This window comes from Myxine glutinosa, chromosome 4 (genome assembly GCF_964187855.1).
Source record: "Myxine glutinosa chromosome 4, kmMyxGlut1.1, whole genome shotgun sequence".
NCBI classification, from domain to species: domain Eukaryota; kingdom Metazoa; phylum Chordata; class Myxini; order Myxiniformes; family Myxinidae; genus Myxine; species Myxine glutinosa.
Genome location: NC_136264.1, coordinates 104029165 through 104054628, shown reverse-complemented (window position 1 = coordinate 104054628; position 25464 = coordinate 104029165). Strand labels below are relative to the sequence as shown.

Below are 25464 nucleotides of genomic sequence, written 5' to 3'. Positions count from 1 at the left end.
TTAGACTCGGTGTCAGCAATAATTGAGAACAATCCACACACGCGGGAAAATGCAGAGATATATTTTTTAAAATCGCGTCATGGTGTATCATACACCGCCCAACATGACACCGCCGGCAATGTGTCGATATATATTAAAAATTCGCTTTTGCTTTTCCGTTATGATATATTACTATTTCGTTTGATGATAGTCGTCACAAAAACGTCAACAATGATGCCGACATATATTTCTTCGTTTTTATTTCATTCAACATATTAGCCGGAAGTAAAATATGTTTCAGGAAATTACCGAGAGATATTTCTTCGTTTTTTTTATTAGTTATGTGCGCATACACTTTAAATAGGTTTATTTGAAATCTTTAATTTTCCACAAACATTCCACACACGCGGGAAAATGCAGAGATATATTTTTTAAAATCGCGTCATGGTGTATCATACACCGCCCAACATGACACCGACGGCAATGTGTCGATATCTATTTTAAATTCGATATATCATTTCATTTTTCACAGTCGCTAACATAGTTTTAGACTCGGTTGAAAAAAAACGAGAAGAAAATCCGATGAAAGTTGCCGTTTATAGAACGAAATGAATTCTCAAATGCCTGTAACTTCAAGGCCATTGAGTCTCTCTCACGCCTTTATCTCCAATCTAACTCACCATATGATTTCATTTTTATCGATGGTTTTAGAGTCGGTGTCAGCAATAATTGAGAACATTCCACACACGCGGGAAAATGCAGATATATTTTTTAAAATCGCGTCATGGTGTATCATACACCGCCTAACATGACACCGACGGCAACGTGTCGATACATATTAAAAATTCGATATATCATTTTATTTTTCACAGTCGCTAACATAGTTTTCGACTCGGTTGAAAAAAAACGGGAAGGAAATCCAATGAAAGTTGCCGTTTATAGAACGAAATGAATTCTCAAACGCCTGTAACTTCAACTTCAAGGCCATTGAGTCTCTCTCACGCCTTTATCTCCAATCTAACTCACCATATGATTTCATTTTTATCGATGGTTTTGGACTCGGTGTCAGCAATAATTGAGAACATTCCACACACGCGGGAAAATGCAGAGATATATTTTTAAAAATCGCGTCATGGTGTATCATACACCGCCCAACATGACACCGACGGCAACGTGTCGATATATATTAAAAATTCGCTTTTGCTTTTCCGTTAAGATATATTACTTTTTCGTTTGATGACAGTCGTCACAAAAACGTCAACAATGATGCCGACATATATTTCTTCGTTTTTATTTAATTCAACATTATTAGCCGGAAGTAAAATATGTTTCAGGAAATTACCGAGAGATATTTCTTCGTTTTTTAAAATTAGTTATGTGCGAATACACTTTAAATAGGTTTATTTGAAATCTTTAATTTTCCACAATATAATTTACTTGCCATTTATCATTTGATGATTACGAGACAAATTCCTCTTGAGGATCGTGACAATTCATGCGCTGCGTGGAAACTTCTATTTCCAAAATGAATGAGACGATCGATGAAGAACGCAGACTTGAACAGGATGCAGCAAGAAAACGAATGAGACGGGCGAACGAGTGCATCGACGAACGTCAATGCAAACTTGCGGGGTCACCCGTGGGAATCCCACAGGCATGGATGTGTGTGACATTTCGACATATTGAGTTAGATGCTGCACATTCATTTTTACAAAATGGTTACTGGCAAGTCATCAGATCCAGAAATGGTGTAAAAACCACCGTTTAGAGGCCATTTTTCCCCGCAAAGCGGGGGTTGGCCTTTTCGGGGACCGTGGTAGTTGTTGTTTTTTTGTCCCCTTTTTGAAGCAATGTTTTACGGCCGGATGCCCTTCCTGACGCCAACCCTTTTTGCCGCCTTCAACGACAAACAGGGAATTACCAGTGAACTGGTACTCAATTAGCCGACCTCGGAAGGATGACAGGCTGAGTCAACCCCCCTGGCATTAATTCGGCGATCGACCGAGATTCGAACCCAGGATCCTAAGCCGGCACCCTAGCCGCTAGCCCAACACCAGAAATGGTGTCATGAACACAATTTATTTACGCACAAGCACAAAAGCAAGACGGGCCGATTTCCGATTCCGACGGGCGAGACGGGCCGATTTCCGATTCCGACGGGCCGATTTGGAGCAAGAAAAAGAACGAGACGGGAGAAAAAGGAGAGAAACGAGACGGGGAAAGCCGATTGGAGAGGCGAGTGAGGCGCGATTGGAGAGGAGTGTGAGGCGCGATTGGAGAGGAGTGTGAGGCACGATTGGAGAGGAGTGTGAGGCGTGATTGGAGAGGAGTGTGAGGCACGATTGGAGAGGAGTGATTGGAGGGGAGTGTGAGGCACGATTGGAGAGGAGTGTGAGGCACGATTGGAGAGGAGTGTGAGGCGCGATTGGAGAGGAGTGTGAGGCGCGATTGGAGAGGAGTGTGAGGCGCGATTGGAGAGGCGTGTGAAGGATTGGAGAGGAGAGGAGTGTGAGGGATTGGAGAGGTGAGGGATTGGAAAGGAGAGGGATGTGAGGGTTTGGAGAGGAGAGGAGTGCTAGGTGGAGAGAGGAGAGTGTCAGGTGGAGACAGGAGAGTGTCAGGTGGAGACAGGAGAGTGTCAGGTGGAGAGGAGTGAGGGGTCACATATTATGTGAAATAACTAAATTCACAGCATTTCTGGATCTGATGACTTGCCAGTAACCATTTTGTAAAATTGAATGTGCAGCATATAACTCAATATGTCGAAATGTCACACACATCCATGCCCGTGGGATTCCCACGGGTGACCCCGCTAGTATATATATATATGTATATATATATATATATATATATATATATATATATATATATATATATATATATATATATATACACAAAGAATTAAGTTAAGCACCCCCCCCCGTTTTTTTACAACCTCGCACATTACATGTTTGTTGTCGTCACAACAGTGTAATATACCCATGATATTGCTATATTTTCTGGAGAAGTGATATTATGGTCACATAAAAACATAACAATCATGCCGTTTTCAATATTTTATTCTGAATAATTTAAGGTGAAATTTTTTGGGAATTTTAGGCATATTTTCACCTCAATTCAAGTATGGAGCTATAGGTCCATCACGGACAGTGTGGATGACGTTTATGTTTTCTAACGTACAGTCATTGTTCTGAGAAGACCTCTAGCGATCTTTGCGTCAATAACGTGTGTAGGACCCACGTGATCGGATCACTGACTCAACCCTACGTCTCATAGACCCTGTAAGCCGTCGTATGCGTTGCTGTGGCAGGTTGAACCCCCTCGAGCACGTTTGGGACATGTTGGGACGACAAATTGCGAAGATGGTCCCTCCAATAGCCAATCTGGATGAATTGGAACGTGCATTACATCGGGAATGGAACAACCTGCCACAGCAACGCATCTGACATCTGACCACAGCAACACAAATTGACTAGTATAAGCTAACGATTCACTGTGTGACTGCTTCTTCCATCCATTGCTTGTAAATAACTTTGATCGCTCCTTCTTTTTGCTTGTGTGTATAATAAATCCTGTTATTCCTCCGTACTCTGTCTTCTTCTCTCTTAATTCTCTTTCTGTCGCTTTAGAGGTTTCCAAATTGAATATCTGTGGTGCGATCTGGTCAACGTTGGGGGAGTCGGGCCAATCGGGGATCCTGTAACGGTCGCGGTTGACCATCCGCTCGGCCCATAATAACATCTTAACCGCGTCCGTAACAATATATATATATATATATATATATATATATATATATATATATATATATATATATATATATATATATACATACATGAAAAAGAATGAAGCTGAAATAAATACACAGACAGACTTGGCATTTAATATGGAATATTGTTTTTGTGGGGGTGAATTTACTTTTCAAGATGACTTAGAACCAAAAGTTCATTGGAATTATGTTGAAATTATTCTAGTTTTGTTAATGTGACCTTTAAAAGAAGAAACAAAAACCAAATTTGACATTTCGAAGCAAATAAATTGATCCTTGAAAGTGATGTAAACTGATATCGAACTCAATTCATGGACTGTACTGTGTTAAACTTCTGTACGTTTTCCAGAAGTATGTCTTTATTTTACACATTAGCTAAAAAAAAATTTAAACAAAAGTTAAATTACGACTGGGATTACGGACAGTAAAATTATAGTTCAGTACTTCGTGTAACCCCCACGAGCATTCAGGAGAGCACGTACACGTTGAGGCATGCTGTTCACGAGATTTGCCAAGGTTTGGACAGGAATCGCTTGTCATGCAGTGACAATGGCATGTTGCAATTCACGCACAGAGGTCGGCTGCTGGTCCAAGTGGTCGATTTGACGCGTTAATTCGGCCCACAAGTTCCCTGTCAGATTCATATCCGGGGACATGACAGGCCACTCCATATGCTCGACTCCACGGTCAGCAGGAAAGTGTTGGATCATGCGAGCACGATGAGGCCGTGCATTGTCATCTTGGAAGACAAAGTTTCCTCGAAAGGCTGCACGAGCAAATGCTTCTTCCAGAATGGCCCTGTACTTGAACTGGTTCAGGTTTCCATTCAGAACAACCAGGTCAGTTTTGCCCCCTGCATGAAAAGCAGCCCAAACGGTCACCCCACCACATCCAACTTGGACTCTTGGGACGATACAATCTTTGTTGGAGGCTTCATGCACTTGTCTGCACACTCAGACGCGGCCATCTTGACGATAGACCAGAAATCTAGACTCGTCACTGAAGATCACGTGATTCCAGTGTCCTGGCTGCCATTGACGGTGCTCTCTGGCCCACTGCAATCGGCGCTGGCGGTGGTGTCTGGTCAGGCGTGGCTTTCTCAGGGGACGCCTGGCACGATAGCCTGCTTGAACCAGTCGTTGGTTGACTAGCCTTCTGGATACAGGCACATTTGTCAGTTGCTGCCACTCAGCCCTAAGCCGATTAGCTGGCTTCGTACGGCCATTGCGGACTAACCGGTGCAGCTGGCGATCATCCCTCCTTGTGGTTCTGCGGGGACGTCCTGGCCTCGGTATTGGAGTAGGTACACCCCTCTGAGCATTTCGTTTCAGGATCTTTGACACCTGACCTTGAGTGATGCCATACTACCGAGCAATAGCACGCTGTTTCATGCCGTAATTTCGTAAAGCCACCACTCCATGACAAACAGCATTGTCGAGTTGACGGACCATCTCCAGAGGAAGCGGCAATAACTTTTGGAGACGTGCAGCAGTTGTTTTCCACTAATACAGAACGCAACAACCCTTGTATACCCGACTGTGAAGCCAATCATCAAATGCACCTGTCCGTACATTTTGCCACGCCACCTGTGATATCATCCTGTTGTTGACTTCTTGCTGCAACAGACAATCAGTGACATGGTTCTTTTCACAAATACATCACCAAAGTGTAAAAGAAACTCACCAGATTGATATACCGAATTAAGAAAGTAAACCCAAGTCAAGAAAAAAAAATATATTCCATATTAAATGCCAAGTCTGTATATATATATATATATATATATATATATATATATATATATGTATATATATATATATATATATATATATATATATATATGTATATATATATATATGTATATATATATATATATATATATATATATATATATATATATATATATATATATATATATATATATATATATATATATATAACTGTAAGAAATAGTAGAAACTCCAAAGTACGAGCAGCGCGTCTCATTTGTATTGAATAAATAATCGTTAGATTAAATAAGACGCGGACGTAGCTTCAGGACGTCGATCTTTAATTGTCGACAAGCTTTCGACCAACAAAGGTCTTCTTCTGAGTCTACAAAAACAGCAGGCATGTATATCAGTCAAGTATGTATGGTGATACGTGTGTGAGATGTGTGATGTGTGTAGAAAATGCATACAGAAGGAAGAGCCACGCCAAAGTTCACTCACCAGCCCCAAGTTCAACGGAAGTGACCGTTTGCGTTACAGTTAGGATGCACGTGCATATACAAATATAGAGATATACATACATAAACACACAAGCATATATTCATATCCCATTTATATTCATATAATATATTTATATATTTATATAAATGACATATAAAGGTAGAATGAATGAATGAATGAATGATGAATGAATGAATGAATGAATGAATGGGTTACGGTTAACAATTTGATTGGGTTGATGTTGGAACATGCTTTAGTCATCAAAATTTATGCCATGAGGGACTTTTGTCCGAAGTTTGTGTATCCAAAAGGACTCACGTTTCAGAATCGTGGTGTGTGATCGATTTGTGATTGATTCAATGGCAGAGATCTGAATGTCATTTATAGAGTGATCCGGTTGATTAAAGTGTATCGTGTAAGGTAGAGATTTGCCCTGACTGGTGTGGAAGTTATTGATTTCTGACCGGGTGTTATTAAATCGTGTGTAGAGTGTATTTTCAGTTTTTCCAACATATTGTTTGGTGCACTTTTGGCAAGTGATTAGGTATATGACCCATGTAGATTTGCAGTTCATATAGGAGGTGATGGGGAATTTTTGTCCAGTGCTAGAACTACAGAATTTGTTTCCTTCTAGTAAATGCTTGTGAATAATGCATTTGTTTGCTGTGCATTTATAGAAGCCAGGGATCCTAGTTTCTTTGTTGTGGGGCTGTGGGTGCTTTGCTTTTACCAAGAGGTCCCTGAGTGTCCGACCACGTCGAAATGATGTTAGTGGAGGTTGAGGAAATGTGGTGCCGAGTGTTTCTGATTGATGGAGGAGAGGAAGGGCCTTATTCAGAATACTTGGCAATTGGGATGAGGTAGCAGAGTAGGTGGTTACCAGTGGGACACGGTTAGTTGCAGGTTTGGGTTTGTAAGTCAGAAGGTCTGCTCTCGGTATGTGTTTTGCTCGGGTTATTGCTTCTTGCACAGAGTGAGGGTCATAGTTTCTTGCAATGAAGTGTGTTTCTAATTGGCAGAGAGAAGTTTCTTCTGCCATTTTTGTTGAGCAAATGCGTCTTACTCTGAGTGCTTGACTGTATGGTATGCTTGCAATTGTATGTTTAGGATGAGATGAAGAAGGGAGAAGGTAAGAGTGAGTGTCTGTTGGTTTGGTGTATAGTTCTGTTTCGAGTCTGTTATTTTGAAGCGTGAGTGATGTGTCTAGAAAGTGAACTTCGGACTGTGAGCTGTCGAATGTGAACTTGATGGTCGGATGAATCAAATTTAATTCATTTTGGAATTGGGTGAGACTACGACGGGGGGATTTTGACCAGATGAACTGGATGTCATCAATATAACGTACCCAGGATTTTTCCAAGATTCCGTGATGAGGTTGTGCATTGATCTTGGCCTCTATCATTCCCATGAAGATGTTAGCGTACGATGGTGCAACAGGGGTACCCATAGCGGTACCTTGAGTTTGAATGTAATGTCGTCCGTTGAATTGGAAATTATTCAGTTTGAGTGTCAGTTCTAATAGGCGCATAAGGTCTTGAGTAGGTGGCATTGGGACTTGTCGTGTATCGAGGGCTTTGCGGCATGCATACAGGCCTTCTGAATGTGGAATATTAGTGTAGAGGGATGTAACATCTGCTGTGACTAAAATGGTTTGGGAGTTGAAAGGTGAGTATATTCTGTTCAATCCTTGGATGTGGGTCAGAAAACTGGTTGTGTCCTTGAGGTATGAGGAGAGCTTCAACACGAGAGGACGTAAATGACAGTCAACAAATTTTGATATGAGAACAGTTGGACATGTGCAGCCAGATACGATTGGTCTACCTGGATTGTTTACCTTGTGTATTTTAGAAAGAAAATAAAGGTTAGGGCAATGAGGATCTTTCGGAACCAAGCGAGATTTGATGGTTTTATCCACCCGAATAGAATCTACTACCTTTTTAACCTCTTCAAGATGTAAAAGGGTAGGGTCGGATGGGAGCTCTTTGTAAGTATCACTATGTAGTTGACGATTACCTTCTGCAACGTAATCGGTAGTCGACATAATGACAATGCCAGTACCTTTATCTGCTGGCTTTATGACTATCTTTTCATTGTTTTGGAGATTGTGAAGTGCTCGTCGCTCTGCCTTTGTAAGATTGTCCTTATGTCTGGAACAATTATATTTTTGTGCCACCTTTTCAATTTCATTGCTCACTTGTTCCATATAGACATGTAGATATGGATTGTCAACACGTGGTGTCCAGGTGCTTTTTGGTTTAGGTAAAGTGAGTTGTGGTGTATTAGTAGGGGTGTATGTGATTGTATGCGTGGTTGTTGGTGTTGTTTGTTGTGGCGTTGATGGTGCTGGGTGTACTTTAGCAAAGTGTGCCTTTAATGTCATTCGCCTACAGAAATCTTTTAAATCTTCTTTCAATTGTAATTGGTCTATTTGTGGAGCGATTGGGCAAAATTTTAAACCCTTAGAGAGCAGGTTTATTTCCGCCTCACTGAGGGAATGATTGGAAAGATTGATGATCCCGAGTTTAGGTAGATCTACAAGTTTGGTTGCAGTAGAAGTTCTATTGTTGTTGGTTTGACTATTTTCAACCTCAGCTGTGTTCATTTCCATGGAGGAACGGTTCTGCATGTAATGATGTCTGCGGTTTGTGTATTGTTTTTTACGATAATGTCAATTTTTGTGTTTATGCTTAAGTTGGTCAGAAGTGGTTTGAGAAGTGGTTGGAAGTGGTTGGAGTGGTTGGGGTGGTTGAAGATGGAGTGGTTGAATTGGTGGAGAAGTGGTTGGAAGTGGTTGTAGTGGTTGGTCAGAAGTGGTTGGAGAAAAGTGGTTGGGAGTGGTGGTTGGAGTTACCTGGTTATTGTTTGCAATGGGTGTATTCTCTTGAGATGGTTTTATATGCTTGCATAACATTTCATCACGTTTATATATGCAAGCATTTCATTTTATCATTTCATCATTATATGCAAGCATATAAAACCATCTCAAGAGAATACACCCATTGCAAACAATAACCAGGTAACTCCAACCACCACTCCCAACCACTTTTCTCCAACCACTTCTGACCAACCACTACAACCACTTCCAACCACTTCTCCACCAATTCAACCACTCCATCTTCAACCACCCCAACCACTCCAACCACTTCCAACCACTTCTCAAACCACTTCTGACCAACTTAAGCATAAACACAAAAATCGACATTATCGTAAAAAACAATACACAAACCGCAGACATCATTACATGCAGAACCGTTCCTCCATGGAAATGAACACAGCTGAGGTTGAAAATAGTCAAACCAACAACAATAGAACTTCTACTGCAACCAAACTTGTAGATCTACCTAAACTCGGGATCATCAATCTTTCCAATCATTCCCTCAGTGAGGCGGAAATAAACCTGCTCTCTAAGGGTTTAAAATTTTGCCCAATCGCTCCACAAATAGACCAATTACAATTGAAAGAAGATTTAAAAGATTTCTGTAGGCGAATGACATTAAAGGCACACTTTGCTAAAGTACACCCAGCACCATCAACGCCACAACAAACAACACCAACAACCACGCATACAATCACATACACCGATACTAATACACCACAACTCACTTTACCTAAACCAAAAAGCACCTGGACACCACGTGTTGACAATCCATATCTACATGTCTATATGGAACAAGTGAGCAATGAAATTGAAAAGGTGGCACAAAAATATAATTGTTCCAGACATAAGGACAATCTTACAAAGGCAGAGCGACGAGCACTTCACAATCTCCAAAACAATGAAAAGATAGTCATAAAGCCAGCAGATAAAGGTACTGGCATTGTCATTATGTCGACTACCGATTACGTTGCAGAAGGTAATCGTCAACTACATAGTGATACTTACAAAGAGCTCCCATCCGACCCTACCCTTTTACATCTTGAAGAGGTTAAAAAGGTAGTAGATTCTATTCGGGTGGATAAAACCATCAAATCTCGCTTGGTTCCGAAAGATCCTCATTGCCCTAACCTTTATTTTCTTCCTAAAATACACAAGGTAAACAATCCAGGTAGACCAATCGTATCTGGCTGCACATGTCCAACTGTTCTCATATCAAAATTTGTTGACTGTCATTTACGTCCTCTCGTGTTGAAGCTCTCCTCATACCTCAAGGACACAACCAGTTTTCTGACCCACATCCAAGGATTGAACAGAATATACTCACCTTTCAACTCCCAAACCATTTTAGTCACAGCAGATGTTACATCCCTCTACACTAATATTCCACATTCAGAAGGCCTGTCTGCATGCCGCAAAGCCCTCGATACACGACAAGTCCCAATGCCACCTACTCAAGACCTTATGCGCCTATTAGAACTGACACTCAAACTGAATAATTTCCAATTCAACGGACGACATTACATTCAAACTCAAGGTACCGCTATGGGTACCCCTGTTGCACCATCGTACGCTAACATCTTCATGGGAATGATAGAGGCCAAGATCAATGCACAACCTCATCACGGAATCTTGGAAAAATCCTGGGTACGTTATATTGATGACATCCAGTTCATCTGGTCAAAATCCCCCCGTAGTCTCACCCAATTCCAAAATGAATTAAATTTGATTCATCCGACCATCAAGTTCACATTCGACAGCTCACAGTCCGAAGTTCACTTTCTAGACACATCACTCACGCTTCAAAATAACAGACTCGAAACAGAACTATACACCAAACCAACAGACACTCACTCTTACCTTCTCCCTTCTTCATCTCATCCTAAACATACAATTGCAAGCATACCATACAGTCAAGCACTCAGAGTAAGATGCATTTGCTCAACAAAAATGGCAGAAGAAACTTCTCTCTGCCAATTAGAAACACACTTCATTGCAAGAAACTATGACCCTCACTCTGTGCAAGAAGCAATAACCCGAGCAAAACACATACCGAGAGCAGACCTTCTGACTTACAAACCCAAACCTGCAACTAACCGTGTCCCACTGGTAACCACCTACTCTGCTACCTCATCCCAATTGCCAAGTATTCTGAATAAGGCCCTTCCTCTCCTCCATCAATCAGAAACACTCGGCACCACATTTCCTCAACCTCCACTAACATCATTTCGACGTGGTCGGACACTCAGGGACCTCTTGGTAAAAGCAAAGCACCCACAGCCCCACAACAAAGAAACTAGGATCCCTGGCTTCTATAAATGCACAGCAAACAAATGCATTATTCACAAGCATTTACTAGAAGGAAACAAATTCTGTAGTTCTAGCACTGGACAAAAATTCCCCATCACCTCCTATATGAACTGCAAATCTACATGGGTCATATACCTAATCACTTGCCAAAAGTGCACCAAACAATATGTTGGAAAAACTGAAAATACACTCTACACACGATTTAATAACACCCGGTCAGAAATCAATTACTTCCACACCAGTCAGGGCAAATCTCTACCTTACACGATACACTTTAATCAACCGGATCACTCTATAAATGACATTCAGATCTCTGCCATTGAATCAATCACAAATCGATCACACACCACGATTCTGAAACGTGAGTCCTTTTGGATACACAAACTTCGGACAAAAGTCCCTCATGGCATAAATTTTGATGACGAAAGCATGTTCCAACATCAACCCAATCAAATTGTTAACCGTAACCCATTCATTCATTCATTCATCATTCATTAATTCATTCATTCTACCTTTATATGTCATTTATATAAATATATAAATATATTATATGAATATAAATGGGATATGAATATATGCTTGTGTGTTTATGTATGTATATCTCTATATTTGTATATGCACGTGCACCCTAACTGTAACGCAAACGGTCACTTCTGTTGAACTTGGGGCTGGTGAGTGAACTTTGGCGTGGCTCTTCCTTCTGTATGCATTTTCTACACACATCACACATCTCACACACATATCACCATACATACTTGACTGATATACATGCCTGCTGTTTTTGTAGACTCAGAAGAAGACCTTTGTTGGTCGAAAGCTTGTCGACAATTAAAGATCGACGTCCTGAAGCTACGTCCGCGTCTTATTTAATCTAACGATTATATATATATATATATATATATATATATATATATATATATATATATAATCGGGAGATTGAATAAGACGCGGACGTAGCTTCAGGACTTCGATCTTTAATTCGACAAGCTTTCGACCAACAAAGGTCTTCTTCTGAGTCGGCCCCAATTTCAAGTTCAACTGGTGAAAATGTGATACTTGAAAACAGCTGAAGGGATTAAAATCAAACTTGTTTATTTTTAGGACAGTGAACGAGGGCACCTACCTGTTGTGGGACTATATGGAGGCATATTGGAGACACAATTGCATTGTTCGAGTTGTTCCAATTAAGTCGATTCCGTTGAACTTGGGGCCGACTCAGAAGAAGACCTTTGTTGGTCGAAAGCTTGTCGAATTAAAGAGCGAAGTCCTGAAGCTACGTCCGCGTCTTATTCAATCTCCCGATTATATATTCAATGCAAATGAGACGCCCTGCTCGTACTGTGGAGTTTCTACTATTTCTCACAGTTATATATACTAGGGCATGCCCGTACTATATCTATATCTAAAATTATATCCCCCCCTCTATTTACATGAAATGGTTTGGTCCATGAAATGTTTTGGTCCATTCGCAACGCCAAAGCGAACGGCGAACGCTTTACATGAAATGGTTTGGTGCATGAAATGTTTTGGTCCATTCGCAACGCCAAAGCGAACGGCGAACGGCTTGCGAGTACAGTGACAATCCCCCCGGGGTTTTTATTAGTTTTAAAACGGAGCTTGGCAACCGCTGGCGTTCTTTAGCCGGCAGCTTCGCCCGCCCGAACGCCGTTACAGTACCTTCGACCGCGAGTTGCTCGGACTTCACTTGGCGGTCAGGCACTTCCGCCATCTGCTCGTGCGAGTACAGTGACAATCCCCCCCCCCCCCCCCCCCATCTATTTACATGAAATGGTTTTTATTAGTTTTAAAACATAGTTTAACGCCAACATAGCGCCAACATAGTTTGCAAACGTGAAATAAATGAATACGCTCTCAAATGTGCCATCCGAGGCAGAGTGTGTCCGCCACGTTCGGCACACGCGATAGTTCGCTGCTCTCTGATTGGTTGAATCGTTTTTTGGACATAGCTCGGTAAGTAATTGTCCGATTAATATGAAACCTTGAAAAGGCACATCCTCGGGTCCCCAGCAATATACCTGGCAAGTTAAAAGTATATCGGACCCGTGGTTGTCGAGAAACAGCGGTCACAGACAAACAAACAAACGTACAAACGTACAAACGTACAAACGTACAAACAAACACACAGAGATTACTGGAATTATAGATAGATATATACAGTCATCCCTCGTTTATCGCAGGGGTTACGTTCCAGAACCCCCCGCGATAGGTGAAAATCCGCGAAGTAGAAACCATATATTTATTTTATTATTTTTATATATTTTAAGCCTTTAAAAACCCTCCCCATACTCTTATAAACCTTTCCCACGCTCTTATGAACCCTTTCTACACTCTTAAACACACTTTTGAGACCCATCCTTAGTCCTTACGTATTAGAAAAATATTTGTACGTGTATATATAGCTGTGCAGTACATTGATGCAAGTTCTTTTATAATTGCAATTAATTAACAAACAAACATACACATACGATCATGGAACTACACAAGTACAGTACAACAAAGTATTTACATTGATGCAAATTGTGTTTTTGAAAGCAAAAGGCAATAATTGACAAAAGTGCCTTTAATCAAACCTGAGGCCTAGGCATACAGAAGTCTTCATGAGCTATTCAAAATAGAGATGATGATTAATTTTGAAAATTAATAAGAAATGCATTAGCTTCCTCTTGCATATGCAGCAGCTTCCTGATGGTTAATTTGTAGGAAGCAGTGGGGGGTGGAGAGGAGGTGAGGAGGGTGGTTATTCCTGATCTGATGCAGTGATGAAGCAGATATCTCATCTGTATCAAAAGGTAATGACCGAAAAATCCCATCCTCCACAACCTCGGTCATTCATGTTACTCAGCGACTTAATTTAATTGCAGCTTTAGACAACATCATCGAAATCGTCATCATGATCATGTGTCTCTAAGTTGTAAACATAAGTTATTGTAAATTAGAGGTTACCCAAAGTATGACGACTCTTAAAACCATATTGATCATTAAACTGCAGGACACAGTTTGGCATCAACCTTGCAAATTACTTAAAGTAGCGAAGAACCGTCCAAGAACCCTCCTTACGGATGGGTTAATTACCCCCAGAATCATGGACAAGTTAATTACCCCCAGAATACGGGACTTTCAAAATGCGCGATTCTTTGTCTACTCATTTATAATGCGTATTTTATTTCGATTCACTGTAATATTCTTTTAATATAGGTTTTAATTAATGTGTTATATTTTTATTTATATTATTATTAATTTTTTAGGCTAGAAAATGCTTATTTTACCGCAAAAATAATTAAAATCTAAAAAAATTAAAATACCTATAGGCCGCAGAATCCCGCGATATAATTAAAAATCCAATATATAATTTTACATATACTAGCGAGAAAAACCCGCGATGTACCGAAGCCGCGAAAAGTGAAGCGCGATATAGCGAGGGATTACTGTATATATATACTATATATATATATATATATATATATATAACACAGTTTGTGTGTGTGTGTGTGTGTGTGTGTGTGTGTGTGTGTGTGTGTGTGTGTAATGTTACCGATAGACTCCTAAACGGAGAGGCTCACGTGCTTGATATTTGGCATAGACATGGCCATTGAGCCTGGGAAGAACATGGCCGACCTAAAAATAATTATTTCATAATTTTTTTTACCATATTTTTACCTCAGCGCATTTCAGCGAGGAATATTATACACGGAATCTGACCGGTGGCAGAGCAGCGCGCTGATTCGCTCAGAGCGATCACGTGATGTTCCTTGCCACCATAAACTCACAGTTACGTGTTCGCACGTAATTCTGAGCGAAAAGCGATTGTGTTTTTTCACATTTCAGCGAGGAACATTGCCATTCACACCACATCGGTTTTTTTTTCTTTCATCTTTAGATCCATATTTTTTTTCAGCGAGGAATATTATACACGGAATCTGAATCGGTGGCAGAGCAGCGCGCTGATTCGCTCAGAGCGATCACGTGATGTTCCTTGCCGCCATAAACTCACAGCAAGTAGCATAGATTTTAGCATGATTAGCATTTAGCATGATTTAGCATGATTTAGCATGGATAGTAGCATGTTTCACATAGATTTTTTTTCAGCGAGGAATATTATACACGGAATCTGAACCAGTGGCAGAGCAGCGCGCTGATTCGCTCATTCGCGCTCATTGATGACGATCACGATCACGTGATGACGTGATCACGAATGATGTTCGTGACGTGATCACGTGATGTTCCTTGCCGCCATAAACTCACAGCAAGTAGCATAGATTTTAGCATGATTAGCATTTAGCATGATTTAGCATGATTTAGCATAGATAGTAGCATGTTTCACATAGATTTTTTTTCAGCGAGGAATATTATACACGGATTCTGACCGGTGGCAGAGCAGCGCACTGATTCGCTCACAGCGATCACGTGATGTTCCATCCCCGCCGGCAGTTGGCTTCACTTTTCACGGAGTATGAGCGTTCTATATATTTTCAATTCAGTGCGCCCGACTCGCTCACGTACTTGATTTGTGGCATAGACATGGCCATTGGGCCTTCACGGTGTAATTTGTGCGAGGCTTTTGTCCGAGTGAGCTTGAGTCGAGAGGGCGAATATACGGGTTGGGAATGTACGGGTCTCCCTTCCCCCACCCGGCAACGCCGGTACTGGAGGGCGTCACAGGATCAGTGAGTCTCCAAAATCCGCTTCGTGCTGTTGCGATGATTCAGGACGATGTCGCGATTGTTGTGCTGCTCTCCGACCATGAGAACTGCAACGTCAATGTTGACTGGCCCTCCCCCTTCCCCCTCCGTCCTCCCCTCCCCCTTCCCCCTGACTCTTCCCCCTCCCCCCTCCCCCTCCCTCCCCTCTCCCACCCCTCTCCCTCCCCCCTCTCCTCCCCTCCCCCCCCATCTCTTCTCCCTCACGTTTATACACGGAATGCCGGGTACTTCCCCCCCCCCTCTTCTCCCCTCCCCCCCGTTCCCCTCCCCTACTCTTCCCACTCCCCTCCCCTCCCCCGCCAGGCAATGCCGGGTACTTCTGCTAGTATTCAATATTATGATAAATTTCAGTTTGAAATCATGATTTGTGAAAGCTTGGCATTGATTTAAGTGGACTAATAATTTTGCACCCCACTGTATATATCTGTTATTATCTGTGCAGTTGCAATAGTTCACCAGATCATTTATACCATTTCAGAAAAGTTGCATATAAACTTCCATTTACATATTACATACGAAAAATGGTCAAAACTTTAGCCACCCACTTTCCCCCCTACCCCACACACTCGGGTCTGTTTCATCCATTCTAATTTATATTTCTTCAACCCTCTGCAGTACCTTTTCCTCCCCCTATCTCCTCTACTATCCTGTTTCTCAAGTTAACCTCCTCTTCCACCTATATAAATAATACATAGGCTGTCCTTTTACCCATGCATCAATGTCAACTACAAAGCAAATACTTTACAACATTGATACATATAGTACACAGAATGTTTACGCTGAGATTTGTTTTCCAAATATTTATTTGTATTCCAGCTTTTGTGTAAAAGATGGAGAAATAGGAAGAATATTCATCAATGCAATAGAACAACAAATGTTTTCAGCAACTTAGTCATAAATAATGGTTTAACCATAACGTTCAGGCAAGCAGCTGTCTTCCATGGTAAACGACAATGTTCAGCTTCAAATTGTCCTCTCGATATCACGTGGACATTTGCAGCCCATGATATAATCTTCCAAAATAGAGGCTGCAAATCACAGCTTGAGCCTCATCCCATACAAAGCTCCAAGTCCCTGATCGCGTTTCATTGACCTCAAAACTCCAAAGGAAATCCCACCATTTGCACAGCTTTTATGAACGATTGTATTTCACCCAGTTTGGGAACACCCAGCAGCAATTGTATTTCATGTCAAGATTTCCATCAGATATCCAGATCATCATCTGGATCCTCCTCATCAAAATCGTCTTCTCTGTCAGGCAAGTAAAAGATCTGCCCATCATCAGCCTTGGACAGGATTGCCTGTTTCCTGTCACAACATTGCACAGCAACAAGTTTCAAGAATCCCCAAAAACACTTTGTGAAAGACAATCTTGATTATAGTTTCTTACACAACGTTTTGTTAAAACGATTCTCTACTACACTTGCTCCCCTCCACAAAAGCAATTCATCTTCTTACAAAACATACCAATGTTAAACTAATAAAAAGATTGTAAAATAGTGCAAAACTCAGGGGCCCAACCATGGTGCAAAACTCAGGAGCTCAACCAACTTGAAATTTTAGGGTTCGACCAACTGAGAGCTCAGAGATCCGATACTGCATTTCAATGACAAAATGGCCTTCAACTTGGACAAACCAGAAAGCATCCATCAAGCCATCAATAAAGCATCCATCAATCGGGAAATAAGTGAGTAGGAGGGAGGAGTGTTGTTATATGGGGAGTGAGAAGAGGGATGGAAAGAAATCAAGGGCTAATACATGAAAGAAGGCAGATGAAAATTATAGGTAGGGGAAAGGGTATATTACTAAGGTATGCAAAATGGCTCAGATACCTACGTCATACTGCAGCTTACTTAATATTCATGGGAATTATCTTTCACGGATTTACTTTCAAACTATTTTCGGCCGAATTATAATTTGCAGAAAATGTACATCTGTGTATACTACAATTAGACTAGATGGATTTATGGAAAAAGGCCATGTCTAAGTTCTCTAGGTGCATTTTTGGGTAAAAGTTGGGAACCTCACTTTTTAACATAATTAGGGTATGCTGAATTCGATTAACCCGGTTCCCCAGCCAAATTTTTAGTTTTTGACCTTCTAATTAGCATAAACAAAATGGCCGCCAAATTGCCATTTTTGGACACATTCTTGGGACAAGCATTTAAATATCATGTATATACATGCAGCTCTATGTGGTAATCTAATCTAATCTAATATATCTGGTAATCTATCTAATATTCACTCCAGTGCAGCCCACAGTTTTATTATACAAATGTTAATATATACCTGTAGTATATATTTGAGGCTAATAAATGTTTCTTTTTAGCTGCAGGCGACGATGGATCCAGTAGTTACCTTGAAGAAGCCTTCGTCTGCGGATTACAGCTTGTGTATATTCTGCCAAACCCATAAAGCCAGAGTTCCTCTAAGTGAAGCAAGTGATCATGGAGTCAGTACAGTAAGGACTGCTGCATGTAGCAGAAGGAAGCTAAGGGACTCGAAGAATATATATTTGATTGATCGTCTTGAAGATGTGTTCGATTCTGCTGCAGCCGTAACTCTTGGAAATGGGATGGAAACGTGGTGATTCAGGACTAGAGCCTATTCTGATGTCACTGAGTCCAATCCCAGAAAGTTGCCTCGAGATGATTTGTTGTGCATGCCAGAAGCAATGCAAGACTCGAGGCTGCAAATGTCGCTATTCAGAGTTGAGGTGCACATCAATGTGTACCTGTCAGCATCAGTGATGATCAGAACCCGTGTATGAATTTGATGTAGTTTGGCAAAACAACATGTGTGGCATTCCTGAATGTTTGTGCTTCATGACCATGTATAATTAATTTTAGAATAAATGGTTGTATGAAACATTGTCTTATTAAAACCTTTCCCATTTTATAATGTCCAATTTCAATATCAGTTTGAATGTCTCTTTCAATATGTCGCCAACCATAATATAGACTAGACGGATTTATGAAAAAGGCCATGTATAAGCTTCTAGGTGCATTTTGGAGTAAAAGTTGTAAAGTTAAAGTAAAAGAGCTGCATGTATATACATGATATATAAATGCTTGTTCAAAGAAATCGTTCAAAAATGGTAATTTGGCGGCCATTTTGTTTATGCTAATTAGAAGGTCAAAAACTCAAAATTCGGCTTGGGAACCTGGTTAATCGAATTCAGCATACCCTAATTATGTTAAAAAGTGAGGTTCCCAACTTTTACCCAAAAATGCACCTAACATTCACATTTCTCAGAAATCCGTCTGGTCTAAATTTGTGAAATATGAAAATTAAGACGGCGCCGCAGTCTGACACCATTGCCACTGTTGATGCTAATTCGCGAAGATAAAATACACGTGCTTAGAGCATAACGGCAACATAAAATAAAATATGAAAAACTGAGTAAATGTTGCTCAGCATTTACACATCACCCATCATGTACCAAGTTAGACAAAAATCATTATAATCAAAACATCAAAATCTTCTGTACATATCTTCCAAACCATAGTCAAACAACATGTCTTTGTCAAAATTAATACAAATTTCCCAGACATCCAAACTGGGTTTGTGAAGCATGTCACCGACGCCGTGAAAGACCACAAATACCGGACAATCTTATTACAAACTTGGATCAGACAGGTGACTGTATGGTTCCCAGCGGAGATTGGACTATGGAGAAGAAGGGTTCCCACCAAGTTACCGTATCCAGCATCGATGACAGGCGACGACAGGTGACGTCCTACTCGTAGTCTCTATTGCCGGAACGATGCTACCTCCGCAGTTGATCTACAGTGCCTTCAGAAAGTATTCATACCCCTTGACTTTTTCACATTTTGTTGTGTTACAGCCTGAATTGAAAATGGTTTCAATTGAGACTTTTTTTTGTCACTGATCACTGATCCCCATAATATCAAAGTGGAATTATTTTTTTTTTTGAGAAATTTTTACAAAACAATTAAAAATGAAAAGCTGAAATGTCTTGAGTCAATAGGTGTTCAACCCTTTGCTATGACACTCCAAATCGAGCTCGGGTGCATCCAATTTATTTGTATCATCTTTGAGATGCCTCTACAGATTGATTGGAATCCACCTGCGGCCAAGTCAATTGATTGGACACAATTTAGAAAGAAACACGCCTTTCTGTATAAGGTCCCACAGTTGACAGTGCATGTCAGAGCATAACACTCCACCATTAAGTCCAAGGAACTGTCCATAGAACTCTCAGACAGAATTGTGAGGAGGCATAGATCTGGGGAAGGGTATAAAACAATTTCTAGTGTTGAAAGTTCCCAAGAGCACAGTGAGCTCCATCATTAGGAAATGGAAATAATATGGAACTACCCAGACTGACCATCTGACCAAACAGGCAAGAAGGACCTTGGTCAGGAAGGTGACCAAGAACCCAATGACCACTCTGACAGAACTAGAGTTCCTTGGATTAAATGGGAGAACCTGCCAGAAGGACAACAGTCTCGACAGCACTTCATAAATCTAAGCTTTACGGGAGAATGGCCAGACGGAAGCCATTCCTGAGAATAAGGCACATGACAGCACATCTGAAGTTTGCATAAAGGAATGTGAAAGACTCAGAGCATGAGGCAAAATATTCTGTGGTCTGATGAGACAAAAATTGAACTCTTTGGCGGAATGCACAGCACTACATATGACGGAAACCGAGCACAGCTCATCACCCATCTAACACTATCCCTACCATGAAGCACGGTGCTGCCAGCATCATGCTATGGGGAAGCTTTTCAGCAGCAGGGACTGGAAGATTTGCAAGGTTAGAGGGAACAATGAATGGAGCCAAATATAGGCAAATCCTTGAGAAGAACCTGCTTAAGAGTGCAAAAGACCTTAGATGCAGTGAAGATTTATTTACATTCCAACAAGACAATGACCCCAAACATACAGCCAGATCAACACTGGAATGACCTTGCAAATATGCAAGGAATAATGTGAGAAACTCCCCAAATCTGAAGTGCAAAGCTGATATAGACATACCCAAGAAGACTTGAAGCTGTAATCACTGCCAATGGCACTTTCCCAAGAATTAACTCAAAGGTCCATATACAGTCCGTATCCAAAAAAAGGTAATCCGAATTCAAGGGGTTAATATGCAAAAGTTATTTAGTTTGACAATTTACATGTGGTTTACCAATTATGAGGAGATCCTCAGCTTTTCATTGATGCCTTTCATGCATCATTGCTGTCACACATGACCGAGTACATGTTCATTGAAAATGACAAGTTCAAATCGCATTTTTACAAGTTTGGCTAATCGGTGCAAGACAGTTTGAAATGGACGCATTACTTGTCGACTGCCAAGTTGATTATGTAAAATTGTTAAGCTGGTCTGGTAATCGTCGTTTGCGTCATCCTTTGTTTAAGATGGGTATTTAAGATGGGCCTACAGTGTATGGGTTTAGAGACAGTCTGAGACATTGAAAAGATGGTTCAACTTACGACTGAACAGCGGACCTGCGTGGTTACAACCTTTCACCAAACTGTAAGTTTGCAGCGAACTTGTGATGCGTTCAGGGAACGTTTCCCAGAACAGGAGCCTCCAGCAGCCAAAACCATCTGGGCGAATGTTAGAAAATACCAAGAGCATGGCACGAGCCTCAACCGCAACAAGAGGAATTCTGGTAGGAGGCGCACTGGACGATCGGAAATGAACATTGCAGCAGTAAGGCAGCAAGTTTTGGAGCATCCTAGGGATACCAGCGCAAGACAAAATGGGACAGGATTGCCTTCGGCAACATTCAACCGAATCACAAGACTGGACCTCCACCAACATCCATATCGGATTCACATCATTCATCAACTTACGCCAGGGGATTTTGCCAGGAGGCTGGTGCTTGCCGGATGGTTGATAGCACGTTGCGAAGCAGATGTCAATTTCCTGCGGTATATCGTTATCGGCGACGAAGCTGCTTTCGCCATGGACGGCAAGGTCAATACCCATAATGTTCTTGAACATGCACCGAAAGGACAACCCCCGGAATTTAATTTTGACACCAACATGAATCGACAAAAGTGGACTGTTTGGTGGGACTTTGTGGAAGTGGTCAGGTGATCGGACCATTTTTCTTTCAAAGGAATGTCAATGGTAACAGGTATTTGCAGATGATCAATGATGAAGTTTTACCGCAGCTGGATGAGAACTTTGAGCGACAGGTTCATGGTGTCTTCAGATATCTCTGGTAGGCCCAAGACGGCGCCCCAGCACATCGTCTTATCGCTGTCCGAGATCGACTGAGGGAACTCTTTGGAGACCAAGTCATCACCCTCAACCATGCAGTGGAATGGCCACCAAGATCACCTGACCTCACACCATGTGATTATTTCCTTTGGGGACATTTAAAGAACAAGGTGTTCGTAACTCCTCCCCGTGATCTTGACAAATTGCAGGGCCGTATTCGACATGAAGTGGATGCTTTGCGCAATGACCCGGCTATGGTGAGACGAGCAGTTCAGGGCATGCTCCGCCGCTGTGAGCTTTGTGTTGAAAGGGGCGGTGGACATGTTGAAGGTGTGGGTGCATAAAGGCCAATCATTCATGAGAAAAGTTCACATCTGACGTTCATTTTGCACCAATTATCCTGACTTGCATTGATTAGCCAAACTTGTAAAAATGCGATTTGAACTTGTCATTTTCAATGAACATGTACTCGGTCATGTGTGACAGCAAAGATGCATGGAAGGTATCAATGGAAAGCTGAGGATCTCCTCTTAATTAGTAAACCACATGTAAATTGTCAAAATAAACAAGCGTTACGCCTAGGTCCCCCGTCGTTGAAGTGATGCGAGTTGACAAAGTGGAAGACGCAAGGCAGATATCTTGGATTTTGACGTGGCGCCCCAATTTTCAATAGGGTTCTTCCTTATGCCTAGATACACCCACACACCAGATTAGAAGTTGGTACTTCGCTTATTTTTCAAGATATTTCGCTCACAAGGTTCAGACATATATATGGTGGCGGCCATCTTGGATTTTGACGTGGCGACCCAATTTTCAATAGCGTTCTTCCTTATGCCGAGATACACCCACACACCAAAATAGAAGTTGGTACTTCGCTTATTTTTCAAGATATTCATCTCACAAGGTTCAGACATACATGACGGCGACCATCTTGGATTTTGACGTGGCGACCCAATTTTCAATAGCGTTCTTCCTTGTGCCTAGATACACCCACACACCAGATTAGAAGTTGGTACTTCGCTTATTTTTCAAGATATTCAGCTCACAATGTTCAGACATACATGGCATCAGATATACATGGCGGCGGCCATCTTGGATTTTGACGTGGGTTGCACCCACACACCAAATTCGAATGCGGTCCTTCGCTTACGCACGCACGCCCGCACGCACAGACGGACGGACGGACGGACACACGGACGGAGGGGAAAACCAAAGTCCCCCTTTCGCTCCGCAGTGCGACGGGGGACAATAACCTTTGCATATTAACCCCTTGAATTCGGATTACCTTTTTTTTGATACGCACTGTAGAGCTGACCGTCGAACATAAATAAATCATAAATAAATTGCCATTACATAAATTAGATATTTTTGTATAATAAATACATGAATACTTACATAAATTAGATATTTTTGTGTTTCATTTTTAATTATCCAGTAAAAAATTCTAAAAAAAAAAAAAAAATTGCGCTTTGCCATTATGGTGCATTTATGCATAGATCACTGCCAAAAAGATCTCAATCGAATCCATTTTAAATTCAAACTAACAAAGCAAAATGTGAAAAAAGTCCAAGGGGTGTGAATACTTTCTGAAGGCACTGCAGGGAAAACAGACCGATGTCACCCGAAGATCAACTTCCATGCTGGCTGGGATGTGACTCAGAGTCACATGAGGGGGAGGAATCCATACTACATTATGTCAGCGATATTAAAATCCCATACATCAAGAAGACCATCAAAGTCTTGAAACTATGCCTGCCACAGAAATTCCTCGCTATCTTCAATGTCTTTGAAATACATGAGGGAGAACATCTGCTCGCCGAACTGAGAAACATTTTTGCCGCGTTTGTTACTGCCTACTGCACCGACAGGCTCCAGCCATTACATCTGTCCGTGAACAAGGAATACAAGGACGAATTGAAGAGGTGCCTCAACTCTTGTTAAATGCCAGGCAAATTATGTTTTTGTTGGGAGATGTGACTGGAGAGGGAAATCAGCAGGTTGTCGTCGACACAAAGACCACTGTTTTGAAGCCCATCCACACCTTCTGGCCGATCAAATGCCACGAAGAAATCGGCAAGTGATGAGAACTCCTCAAGGCTTATTTTAGGAAGTCTGGTCTTTAAATTTGACTAAAAGTCATGTAACTGACAGTTTTTTAACAGGATCTAAGATTCAAAGTGGAACTGACTGTGACACACACACACACACACACACACACACACACACACACACACACACACACACACACACACACACACACACACACACACACGACTTTTATATGAGACAGCACAGCCATTGAGCTTGGGGGAAGTGCTGTGACTCCCCAGTACACTCTGGGTATCAGTAATGCCACAACATTGGCGCCGCCTTTCTCAATGCACTCAGCAGAGAATTTCCGAAGAAATGTATTCCTTTCCATGGATGCCAACATATGGGGATTGTCCGTACTCTTATCCTTTTAAATGCTGAATGGCAAGCAAAGAAAGAGCAAGTATCATTTAAAAAAGTCTTTGGTACGACTCTGTCGGGGTTTGTACCCCCGACCTCCCAGACCCTGAGTGGATACTCTTACTATTTACCACCTAATCTGGTGACTTTTAATTTAACAAATGTGCTATGGTATTGAACTGTAGATGTGTCTAGTTGTGCTGAGAAAATGTTCTCTTGTCATTCGTATTTTAAACGTACATTTTGTTTCAAACAAAGAAGTTTATACTGTATATCTGCTGTGTTTTCTTTATATAATTTGCAGAAAAGAAAAAACAAACCCCGCAAATATTAATTACGCGCAAATATTAAGTAGACCACAGTACCGATGCTTTCGAGACGTGCGGTTCGGTTCGGTTCAACTGTGTTTAAAAATGGTGATTATCAAAATATTTTCCAAAGATATAGTTTTCATCTAAGGTTGTCTTTACTCTTTCATTTCAAATTAAAAATAGAATATTATGCATATATACTGTACTATATACTGAAAATTTTAAGTAGCACTCATGAAACAGTATACATATTTGTAATATAAATGTCTTTTTCAAGATTTGTTGACGACTTTACATAATGAAATTAAAGTTGCTGAGAAACTGCAACGGTACCTCTTTGCACTGATATGAAATGGTAGCACCAGGCCATCACGAGCACACCTTTCATCATCACTCAGGTGCAGGTTGAACGGCAGGTCTGCGGTTGGATCATTCTAGTGGAGGGAACAAAGCAACATAACCAACACCGAACAAATGCAAAATGATGACTAGAACGGCACTCGGTAGAGCGCATACCACCACCAGCCTGAACAGTCCATGTTTTGTATCCCACTGATAGGCCGTATCTGGATTCGGACCTGAACCAAAATAGAATCGGCTTGTTCTTGTCACCTAACCAATTCGTCCACCAAGTTTAGT

General features: G+C 41.3%; 1 protein-coding gene across 3 annotated transcripts in view; it reads right to left on the bottom strand.

Annotated features, from left to right (window-relative positions):
• Positions 1-25464, bottom strand: part of ELP5 (elongator acetyltransferase complex subunit 5) — a 76140-nt gene that overhangs the window by 37571 nt on the left and 13105 nt on the right. For 2 of the 3 annotated variants that reach the window (XM_078776241.1, XM_078776242.1), the window contains exon 7: positions 25159-25259. In XM_078776241.1, coding sequence (XP_078632367.1) covers positions 25159-25259 — 101 coding nt within the window. Of the gene's footprint in view, positions 1-16643; positions 17167-25158; positions 25260-25464 lie in introns of those variants that run through there. The other variant, XM_068113068.2, reaches the window with a different exon arrangement.